General features: G+C 36.8%; 1 protein-coding gene across 2 annotated transcripts in view; it reads right to left on the bottom strand.

Moving 5' to 3' along the window:
* LOC120384706 (BTG3 associated nuclear protein) overlaps positions 1-12,484 on the bottom strand; it is a 247,863-nt gene that overhangs the window by 209,469 nt on the left and 25,910 nt on the right. For both annotated transcript variants that reach the window (XM_039503693.1, XM_039503694.1), the window contains exons 2-4: positions 10,125-10,277; positions 6,960-7,054; positions 2,298-2,497 (exon numbers count right to left, since the gene is read on the bottom strand). In XM_039503693.1, coding sequence (XP_039359627.1) covers positions 2,298-2,497; positions 6,960-7,054; positions 10,125-10,194 — 365 coding nt within the window. In that variant the 5' untranslated portion in view covers positions 10,195-10,277. The remainder of the gene's footprint in view (positions 1-2,297; positions 2,498-6,959; positions 7,055-10,124; positions 10,278-12,484) is intronic.

Here is a 12,484-nt window from a genome sequence, read left to right as displayed (position 1 = left end):
GTCACAAAAATCTGAAATCCTAAAGTGAGAGATTAACTGCTAAGCTTCATAGGAATTAAAACAGTATAATTAGAAAAACCTACTGAGGAAGGATAATGCTCACTGGATAGGTTCCTGACCAGGTCACATACTTGTGAATAAATCTTTTAAATGTATGCTTTGTGTATAAAGCCCATTATAAGGGGACATTTTAAATTATATACAGGACCCTGAATTCCTTTCTAAAAATCTGTATATAACAAAAACAAATATATACAAATAATTTGAATAATAAGAAAGGAAGTCCCTGTAACAATAGATAATGATAAAGAGTAGGTGAAAGGGTACTTGGAATGTTTTAACATACAACATTTCAGCACCTGCCATACAAGTCCACAGTCTGAAAAATGCAGCTGAGTTATTAAGGGAATTACCTATTGCTGACAATTATTTCTTAAGATCATAGACAATTATGAGGTACCTGTTTCAAAGAAAAATAATCCTGACATTTATGGATCCCCCATGAGTAACTTCTATCCCCCATGAGTAAAGCAGCAGAGGCCAATATTTTTTTTAAAAGTTAGATTCAAAAGTACTGGGCACACAACTGCTCCCAAAGAAGTCATTTGAGTTATGTGTGACCAGCACACTATCTAGTAGTAGATTAAAGTTCAAGTTGAAGCCTAGACAAATTCAAACTAGAAAAAAAAAAAGATGCATTTGAACCATTGAAACAGTTTACCAAAGAACATCCATCATCTGAAGTCTTTAAATCAAGACTGGATGTCTTTCTAAAATATATACTCTACTTCCACTACAAGTTATTGGGCTCAATGCAGGAATTACTGGGCAAAATTATATGGCCTGTGTTATGCAGTAAGAAAGAATGATCACATGATCATAATGGTTCCTTCTGACTGTAAAATATCTTAATCTATGGGTTTTTTTAAGGTATCAGTATTAGGTCCAGTCTGGTTTAGCATCTTCATTAATGAACTGAGAGAGGGTGTAAACAGCATGTTAATGAACTGCCATTACGAAATTGAAGCTAGCTGCAAACAACCCTCAGAACAGAAATGCAAAAATATAAATGTGTATCTTGGGGGAAATACAATCTGAAAGACATATTAACTTATAAAGTAGTAAAGCTTAAGGGGAACCCGACATGACAGTGGCCAGCAAATTACACAGATATTTGGGGTTCAATATGGCAGTAAAAGGAGGACAAAGTTTTTTTTTTTAAAACGTGTACATTCATGGGCCTTACAGCATGAAGCAAGACGGTAATAGCTTTTTTATATACGGCTTTAGTGCACCTAGAATATTGTATTTATTTCTGAGCACCACAGATCAGAAAAATATTCAGAAACTAGTCAGAGTTCAGAGAAGAGTAATGAAAGAGATCAGAGGCTGGAAAAATTGATTTATGAAAGCAAAGTTAAATATGTGTACCTTGGCTACAAATTGACCAAGGAGGATATGGACTATGAGAACACTCTATAAATATTACAAAGATGTAAACAAGGACAGAGATTAATTATTTAGGTCAAATTATTTATGGAAGCATATCTAGGAAAACTGAATGAAATTATGAATGGGGAAAAATTATGCTCATCATTACACAAAACCCTTTGACAGTCAAATCTATTAGACTGGACGAATCCTCAAAGCGCAGGGATGGACTACCAATGCTTCAGACATTTAAAACAATACTGGACAATATACACGTAAATGTACTGTGGTCAAGTCTGCAGTTGCAGTGAAATGGATCAGATTATTTAATAGGTATTTTCCATCTCTAACCTCTATGATTCTATCTGAGAAATAAACACTAGATATTATTTTACTGAGAACTTTTAGGGAACAGGGACATGTAACTAAGTAATTCTGTTTAATTTGTAGTAGATAAAAGTAAAATGAGAAGTGATTAGAATGATATGGCGTAAACAATCAATAAACACATTAACTAGAAATGTTAATATAAAATAAAGAAAAGAAAAGCTTAAAAAATACATCTAATATTTGATGCGACTTTTCCAAAGGAAGGATGAATCAGTCTGGTTTAAATCAAAATGAAATGTGGAAATAGTTCCAAGCCATTCATGGACCAATGTGATATGTTTAGTCTCAGTCTAAATAGAAGTAACGTCATGAACTGGCATAGCAATTACCTTCAAGATGAATTAATTCTATATTCTAACCAAAATACCAAGCTGCTGACAGGTATACATAAAGCTGCAGAGCTTGGTACTGCCAGAGAGATGGATTTGGGATAGTATTGAAAAAGTACATTGATGACTGGCCTGTTCTTTTCTTACCATCGCACTTTATTGCATGTCTGTGTAGCACCAAGGGGAGAACCCGCCACCATGGGGACTTGGATAGGGCTATGCTGTTTGTTCATTACAAGGTCCAATTTCTCTTCCAATGATTTGCAGGTAGCCTCTAGTGCCAGCAGCTTTGCCTCAATACTATCCAGTCGTAGGCATATTGTCTGGTTAATGGAAAACAGGAACGACTGAGGAGGAGAGAAGGTAAAAAGAGCCATTTTTAGAAACTTACAAATTTATCTTCAGGAACTTACATATAGCAAGAGCCACCTAAAATATGATTGGCAAACAATTCAAGGGACACTATCAACCTTTCTAGTCACAGTTTGATCATCCTTAAAACTGATGAAATCCAGCAGCATTACCATTCTCAGACTTCCTGTAATTTTTCATGTAGAAGCCAACAGCATCCAAACCAAACATCTTATTAATGTGATTTCACCTGCCACAACAAAGTTTAAGATGACAAGCCAAAACATCTCACTCTCTCATGAATAAAAAAGAAAAGATTATAAACATGCTTCAGCACACTAATGGATAAGTCTGAAAAGATCTCCCCAAAAAGATAAAGTTATGCGCTTACAAATGTGTAGAATGATCATATCAATACATTAAAACAAATAACATAACCTCAAAGGCAACAAGTGTAGCTGACTTTCATTCCATATCAAACAGCTAACTTGGACATACACAAAGAAAGAAATAAGATCTGTTTTCCTAAGCAAATATATCCATTTTTGAAAGGCATATTTTGCAAGATTTTTCTAGAGGAAATTACGCAATTAAACAGTGATAAATAGGGCTGGCAAGCGATTAAAAAAATTAATCACAATTAAATGCATGATTTAAAAAATTAATCACAAATAATCACACTATTACACAATAACAGAATACCATTTATTTAAATATTTTTGGACTTTTCCACATTTTCAAATATATTGATTTCAATTTGAACAAAGAATACAAAGTGTACAGTGCTCACTTTATATTTATTTTTTATTATAAATATTTGCACCACCAAAAAAAAAGAAATAGTGTTTTTCAATCACTTAACACAAGTACTGTAGTGCAATCTCTTTATCATGAAAGTTGAATTTACAAATGTAGAATTATGCACAAAATAATAACTGCATTCAAAAATAAAACAATATCAAACTTTAGAGCCTACAAGTCCACTCAAACAAGTTTATTTACATGTGCAGAAGATAATGCTGCCCACCTCTTGTTTACAATGTCACCTGAAAGTGAGAACAGGCATTCGCACGGCATTGTTGTAGCCAGCGTTGCAACACACAGTTGCCAACTTTCTCGCAGTAAATAAGCCCCCAAGACATTCACAATAAGCCAAAAATCAAGTAAATCCCATTTCAAAACAAGACCTTAACAAGCGAATCCCTAAGAACCCCAACACTCTCTGTGACTAGAGACCTTCCGGCGCACAGTCTGGGACTGTGGTGGGCCTGCTATGCACCCCTGGCTCTCTCCCCCGTCTACCCCTGCTTGCCCCTTGCTCCTACTTGCCGGAAACCAATCCAAAAAAAAAAAAAAAGAAGCAACAAGCTACAACAAGCAACAAGCTAAAAGACAAAAACTAACCAACAGGCAACTCACAAGCCAATTAAGCCAAAACCAAGCTGAATTTCTGTGTTTTTTTCATGGGTTTGGCATGTCTGGTTGCAAGATATTTACGTGCCAGATTCATATGTTCCTTCATGCTTCAACCACCATTCCAGAGGGTTCTGCTCAATAACAATCCAAAGCAGTGCAGACCAATGCATGTTCATTTTCATCATCTAAGTCAAATACCACCAGCAGGAGGCTGATTTTCTTTTTCGGTGATTCGGGTTCTGTAGTTTCTGGAGCGGAGTGTTGCTCTTTTAACACTTCTGAAAGCATGCTCCACACCTTGTCCCTCTCAGATTTTGGAAGGCACTTTGGATTCTTAAACCTGGGGTCGAGTGCTGTAGCTATCTTTAGAAATCTCACACTGGTACCTTCTTTAATTTTGTCAAATCTGCAGTGAAAGTGTTCTTAAAACGAACAACTTGCTGGGTTATCATCCGAGACTGCTGTAACATGAAATATATGGCAGAAGGCGGATAAAACACAGAGCAGGAGACATACAATTCTTCCCCAAGGAGTTCAGTCACAAGTTTAATTAACACATTTTTTTTTAACGTGCGTCATCACCATGGAAGCATGTCCTCCAGAATGGTGGCTGAAGCATGAAGGGGCATACGAATGTTTAGATATCTGGCATGTAAATACCTTGCAATGCCAGCTACAAAAGTGCCATGCAAATGCCTGTTCTCACTTTCAGGTGACATTGTAAAAAGAAGCAGGCAGCAGTATCTCCCATAAATGTAAACAAACTTGTTTGTCTTAGTGATTGGCTGAACAAGAAATAGGACTGAGTGGACTTGTAGGCTCTAAAGTTTTACATTGTTTTGTTTTTGAGTGCAGTTACATAACAAAAAAAATCTACATTTGTAAATTGCACTTTCACAATAAAGAGATTGCACTACAGTTGTAACTTGTATTAGGTGAATTAAAAAATACTATTTCTTTTATCATTTTTACAGTGCAAATATTTGTAATAAAAATAATATAAAATGAGCACCGTACACTTTGTATTCTGTGTTGTAACTGAAATCAATATATTTGAAAATGTAGAAAAACATCCAAAATATTTAATAAATTTCAATTAGTATTCTATTATCTAACAGTGTGATTAAAACTGTGATTAATCGTGATTAATTTTTTTAATTGCAATTATTTTTTTTGAGTTAATCACACGAATTAACTGTGATTAACTGACAGCCCTAGTGATAATACATATGCCTTGAATTGACTTTAAGAAACAGCCAGCATGCCACCTAGTGGCCTCCATTTAAAATTAATTTAAACAGCTAGCCTAGCTTACAGAAAACATTGTATAAAATGAGCAGTATAGAACTATTTGATAATGCTGCTGGCCAGCTTGCACTCTTAATTTGGGAAGACTTGTCTGACCTTCACAGCTTCTAGGGCAATCTTAAGAAGGTAAGACTATATACACCAAACTGTGTAGCAGCAGAATATTATCTACATGTTTGTCAGTGCTCAAGACTGAAACATTATCAATACACAATACCAATAAGAAACATATGTGGGAGAGGTGGGGAAGGGTTGTGAGCACAGGGAAATCAAGTCAAATGTGGCTGGACTGATTCAAAGAAAACTATAATTTTAAAAGAATTATTAAAAGATGACTGAGCTGATTTGGCTCTGGAAGATAACAAGGTATTTAGCAATCCTCCAGGTTTTAAGCCATATGGGTGTTTGTGCTAACTACCAATAAAACACACAGGATCTCACCAATTTCTTCCAAGAGAAAACTGACAAAATCTGATGAGACTTTCCCACTCCCCATAGCTTGCCTTTCCTTCCCCTCCTACAATTCTGTCCTTTTCTCCTGTCAGGGAGGCAGAAGGTTCTCATCTGCTCTCCTCTTCTAATCCCAGTGACCTCATCCCATCCCATCTCCTGATCTTCTTCATGCCTACTCTCATCCCCTCCTTTATTCTTCTCATTCACCTCTCACTTTCCTCTGGCTCTTTCCCCATACAAACAAGCATTATTGAGTCTCTCCCATCTTAAAAACTCCCACGCATGACCCAGCTTGCCTTTCCCATTACTACCCCACTTTCTTTCTCCCTTTCAGTTCTAAGATCACTGAATGTGCTGTTTATAATCACTGTCTGAAGTTCCGCCCCGATTCATTTTAGACCCTCTCCAATCTGGCTTCCATTCTTTGTATTCCATTGAAACTTTTCTCACCAAAGTCTTTAATGACATAATCCTAGTTAAAGCTCAAAATCAGTATTTCATCTTCATCTCCTTGGCCTGCCATAGCTGCTTTCAACACTGTGAACCATGCACATATTCTTGGAAATCTTGTCCTCACTTGGCTTCTGTGACTTCCATTCGTGGTTCTCTTCCTACCTCTAATCACTTCTTCATTGTGTCCTTAGGAGGGTCTTCCTCATCCCCCCTCCACAGCTTTCCATGGGGGATCCACAGAACTCCATATTTGTCCCCTTCTCCCTCTGCACCTCATCTCTGGGTGATCTCATCCACACAAAACAAATTCAACTAACATTTCTATGCTGACAACTCACAGATCTACCTCTCTACTCCAGACCTGTCTCCTTCTGTCCAAACTAGAGTCTAGGTCTCTCTCTCTCAGATCTCTTTAGGAATATCTAGCAATCAGCTCAAGCTCAACATAGCTAAAATAGAGTTTTTCTCCCCCTCCCTGCAAGCCCTCCCTGCTACCTCCTTTCTCCATCACTGCGGACATCACCATCTAGATTGTAAGCCCTTAAGGGAGGAACCTTTTATTTTCCTGTGTTTTTTCTGCCTAGTACGGGGTCCTGATCCGTAACTAATAGCACTATAATTGTATAAATAATGATAAACAATTAAAATAATAATAATTCTAAAACATTTGCAGAAAGGGTAACCACCACCCTCCGCCCCTGGTTCACATTTAAATATACTATTTATATTTTATTATCCATCCTCTGCTTTTAACATACTTTTTCCAGCAAAGAAAAGCAATTGCATGTATCTCATCTTCTGAACAACAGAAAAGTATATTATCACAACCTTAATAGAGGGATCCTGGCAGTTAATTTCTATCCGTTGGCGTTTCAGAGCAGGTTCTACATCTTCATCTGTCACCTCATGATTCTCCAATACAACTGCAAGCAAAAGTAAGCATTGTCACACTACAATTCTGGGGGCAAAATAAATTATGAAGACACTGAAGCAACTAACTGAAAGAATCCAGCAGCACAGAGAAAAACAGCTCTAGCCTGACTTAGCTTTATGCAGAGCGGTTATTTGCTTATTTATTTTAAAACGTAACAACAATGGGTAAGCACTCTACTTACCACTTCATAAGAAAAGCACCTTTTGCACACTGAATATTTCAATTATTTGATCTCATATTTGCTCTCATATTTCTCTCTGAAACAATGTCAGTCCTAAAATACATCACCTGGACTAATGAAAATATCCAGCACTGTACATATATGGTATGTCCATGTACAACTTAAGTACGATGTGTTGCATATTAGCCTCTTAAATATCTCATGTAGATTATCTAGAAAAAATAAGGGTGATCTTATCTCTGGGGGAGAAACTACTGCGATACTGGTAATATGCTTACTTTTGAATGAGGAAAATCATGTCAATATTATGTGAAATTATGAAATAATTCTAAGGGCGTATTCATAAAGAGCATCACTGAAATGCTGAGTGCAGCATGTCATGATATATCTTGATTTTAGTAAGGCTTTTGACAGTCCCATATGACATCCCCATAAGCAAACGTGTTCTAGATTAAATTGGTTAAAAGACCGAACTCAAAGACTAGTTATCAATGGTTCACTGTCAAACCGGGGAGACATATCTAGTGGCATCCCACAAGATCTGTCCTGGGTCCAGTAATATTGAATATTTTCATTAATGACTTGGATAATGGAGTGGAGCATATGTTTATAAAGGTTGCAGATGATCCCAAGATGGGACGGATTGCAAGCACTTTGGCAGACAGAATTAGAATTCAAAATTACCTTGACAAATTGGAGAACTGATCTGAATTCAACAAGATGAAATTAAATAAAGACAAGTGCAAAGTACTACACTTGGGAAGCTAAAAATCAAATGCACAACTACAAAATGGGGAATAACTGGCTAGGTGGTAGTACTGCTGAGATGGATCTGGGGATTATAGTGTATCACAAATTGAATGAGAGTCCACAGTGTGATGCAGCTGCAAAAAAGGCCAATATCATTCTGGGATACATTAACATGAGTGGCATATGTAAGACACCGGAGGTAACTGTCCTCCTCTACTCAGCAAATGTGAAATCTTAGCTGGAGTACTGTGTCCACTTCTGGGTGCCACAATTTAAGAAAGATGTGGATATATTGTCGAGAGCCCAGAAAAGAGCAACAAAAATGACAAAATGTTTAAAAAATCTGAACTATGTGGAAAGATTAAAAATACTGGGCATATTTAGTCTTGAGAAAAAAAGGTTGAGAGAGGACCGGATAACAGTGTTCGAATATAGTACAATCTGTTTTAAAGAGGATGGTGATCAACTGTTTTCCATGTCCACTGAAGATAGAACAAGAAAGTGTTGGGCTTAATCTGCAGCAAGGGAGATTTAAATTAGACACTTAGGAAAACTTTCTAAGTATAAATTCTGGAATAAGGTTCTAAGGGAGGTTTCAGAATCCACATCACTGGAGGTTTTTAAGAACAGGATAGACAAACACCTGTCAATGATTGTCTAGGTATACCTGGCCCTGCCTCAGCACAGGGTCCTTTCAAGGTCCTTTCCACCCTATGTTTCTATGATTTCTATGGGATTTGTAGTCTGTTTTTTGAGAAATATATTTTTTAATATTCAGCCTTCTTAAGATCTACACTCAGCTGTGAATATCCTCATGTTGTTGATGTAAAACCATGTTTACTCAAAAAAAATTCAAGAATGTTCCAGATCTTTTTCATGGATATAGCATTTTACAGCAAATGAACTCTAATACTACACATTAAGATAATCACTAGCATATAAGTTACATTTGTATATTACACACCTCTCACCTTTTATTTAAACTTCATCAGAAAAGTACTGATGTACCAACATAACGTTTTTGTGACCTCTCTTATTCTAGATTTTCTGTATTCACATTTGTTGTTTAAAGGTACCTATCAAAGCATCTAGGCACTTGGATATTAACGTCTATTCACGAAGATGCATTTGGCATTAATAAATCTTGCAGAAAGCTAAGTTAAATAAATAACATAGCTCCCCAAAAACAAATAATACGTCCTAAATATATAGATTGGACAAAAACAAGAAAAAAAAATGTAACAAAGAGGCTTACAATGTCTTTGGTGTTTCATTGCTTCCTCATATCCTCTAATACCGCATTCCAAAGCTAGTCCCCAGTCTTGCTATAGGAACTATATAGGTAGACCACTGCACACACGCAGAACCCAAACAGCTTCACTGAAGTTCTTCATTAGTGCAGAGGTTCACCCACATGGTTCTGAGTGTGAGAATGGGGCCTTAACAACACCAGTGTCTTCCCAAATTATGGGCACAATCCTACAAACACTCCTGCCCACGTTTACTCATACACATAGACCCACTACCTCCAATGGGGCCATATATGGATTGAGGCCAATAACTAGCATCCAATACTGATATTTTCCCTTAATGAGCAAACTCTCAAGAACAATGAATGTCACAATAATGCTTTTGGAGGTGATTTCAATCTGCTACCACTTTGGTACAATACAAAGAATTTCAAACATGTAAAGGAGGAAATAGTAAATACCAAGTACAAAACTATGGTTCATAACTCGTTGGGTAGCAATTCTCATTTGGAGGAAAGCCTGAGAAAGATGCTCAGCAAGAAGAAAAACTTACTGTAGGCAATGTTTAACCCTAGATATTTTGCACAAAAGTACTTCTGTACAAAGAACAGGGAGAGGATATAGCCCTCTATTTTTAAAGATGTTAAATGCAAAATGTTAACTATAAAAACTGTTGTAGTAAGAAAATTCAGACCATGTTGATAAAGTTACTGGAAAGTAATGTTAACAAACTCACTTTTAAAGGCAGAATTAAATTCTCTAGGAAACTTTTGTGCCATTTTGAATTTGTAAAAGGAGTCCAATAGTGATTTTTATTCCCTGTTTAGAAGGTAACATTTCACTGCTCTTCCTTGTGTCAATACTACCCCCTACTGTACCTGGATGATCTGGGTTCAAGTCTTCCACTGCAATCTGAACCACATCTGCCAAATCCTGTTCTGACATCATTCAGAATCAGGCAACAATATTCGCTCAAATGCCACGGAAGGCCCCAAACTCACACTCTAAGAGGTCTGCCACTTCGTACAACCCTGAAAGACAGCAGCAAAAAAGAATGTTAACACACACAAGTAAATTAATACTTTATTCATGTTCTTTAAAAGGAGCTGATTCAGAGGATTGATAGTGAGAATCAGAGCCTTTCACCTTTAGGTCATTGGTTCAAATCCAGATTGGTTTGGTTATGGCCACCTAATGAACATTCAGTGATCCTTGTGAAACAGACAGGGTAAATATTGGCCCAGTTCCTAGTGGGTACGTGTCCACATCCCAGAAACTACTATGCCAACTGCCATTAATTGCCACTTTGTTTGGTAACATCTCCAAAGAAGACCAAGACTGAAATACGCCTATCACTTCTGAGTTGGTCCTACCTGGACCTGTGAGGAAAGCCTGCACTATTCCAACGTATGTGCTGTACCTCTTCTGTGAATAAAGACAATTAGTCCCTTGACTCCCCAGTTTGGCACTTCAATGCCATTCACCAGCACTAAATACACTGTAAAGTGTTTGTGTTTTATTTTAAATGTAATTTTTGTTTAAAATTTAATTTTAAAAAATAGCAACAATACTTACACATACATATACAGCAATAAATAATATGACACTTTGGCCTCTTTACTAAGGGAATAACATTCCTAAATTGCAGGGTTCTTTTCATTTATGGGCTATCTTTTTTAAAACAGGAAAATTATTTAACATTTATATTGCAATAGCATCCAAAGACCCAAATCAGCATTGCACCCCCATTCTGCAATGCACAATACAAACATATATGGAGACATTGTCCCTGCAAGTGTGACATTCCTGTGGGATCTGTAAAAATCTTGGTTAACATACACTGGATTAGGGACTTCTCTGCTGCTAATTAAAACTAAATTTGAACCAAAGTTCAATTTTTACTCTCTTGGCTCCAACCTCTGCCTGGCGTTTCTACAGCTCAGCTCTGATGAAGCTTAATTCTATTTCCAAAGCGTGGTCCTGATTCTAGAGCCAAACATTTCTCAGCCCTGCTCCTGCAGAATTCTCTGTCAAAGGTCTTTAGTAACCATATTAAGGAAAATCTTCAGCCTCTAAAGTTGAATAAAAATCATAGGAACAGTTCACATCTGTGTTTCCCCACAGTTACAGAAGGATGGACAATGCGTGCCAGGAGACCAGTCTTTTTTAATACCTGGCGCAAAGAATACTAGAAGAATAATTTGAGGTTTACCAATGGAAATGGTAATTTATCCCTTAACCTTGATGCTGAATCAAATCCAACTATGCATAAACATTTTCCTCTTTCCTTCTTCCACTTGAACACATGAAAGCAATTAAACCAGGCAGGTGGAGTGCAATTTAAAAAAAAAAAATACAGTGTTACTTCTGAGACTTCTGAGATTGGCCTCAGCAGCAGCTGCTCATTAGAAAAGCCTGTATCTTTTGAATGAGGACACCACCGAATATCAGAGTTGTTTACTCAAAATGATGTTGCTGCCAATATTGACTCATTTGAAATTCTGATCACTATGAAAACTGTTGGGATCGTATAGACTATGGAAAAGTGCCCAAGAAAACTGGCAATAGGTTAGTACATGTGGTTGCCATTTTGGCAAGTTAAATTTGCCATTTCTCAGAAGTCCTGGGAACCGGCCAGTCTTAACATAAGAAAACAGCTGTGCTAGAATTACTGTTTCATAATGTCACTAACTGCATACTGTTCAGAACCCTGCCCTTAATCTGAAGGGATGCATCTTTCAATCCACACATTAGAAAAGGGACAAACTATGTCAAATATTGATGTTAAAAAAAATAATCGTATTTACAATGCTAGATAGCAGTCATACTTCATATGGTTCATTTTAGCCTTGCCCAGCAGTGCTGTTCTAGTTATGAATACATCAGCATATCATAAATCACTTTCAAGGGATCTAGAACTCACTTATTTAAATTCAATTTAGGCCGATATACAATGCTCACCTTTTCCCCTTCCAAAATCCATTTGTTATAACAAAATTAGTTCAAGTTAGTTAAAGCCCTCTCTTAATGCAAGTGAAAAACAATTTCCCGTTTCTGACCTCCTTTCTCCACTCCCAGCCTCTTGTGTCTTGTTCTGGTGAAATACTGGCATACGTTTTTAAAAAAAAAAAAAAAAAATCCAGGCACAAAGCCCCCACTTTATCCTAGCTTGGACAGATGTCTCTTAGCAGTTAATGAATATAAAGGATTAAAACAGCCAAGATATGGTAATTTATAA

This window comes from Mauremys reevesii, linkage group 16 (assembly GCF_016161935.1).
Source record: "Mauremys reevesii isolate NIE-2019 linkage group 16, ASM1616193v1, whole genome shotgun sequence".
Classification (NCBI taxonomy): Eukaryota; Metazoa; Chordata; order Testudines; family Geoemydidae; genus Mauremys; species Mauremys reevesii.
Note: the sequence above shows the minus strand (reverse complement) of the source record. Positions and strands in the feature narration are given on the sequence as shown.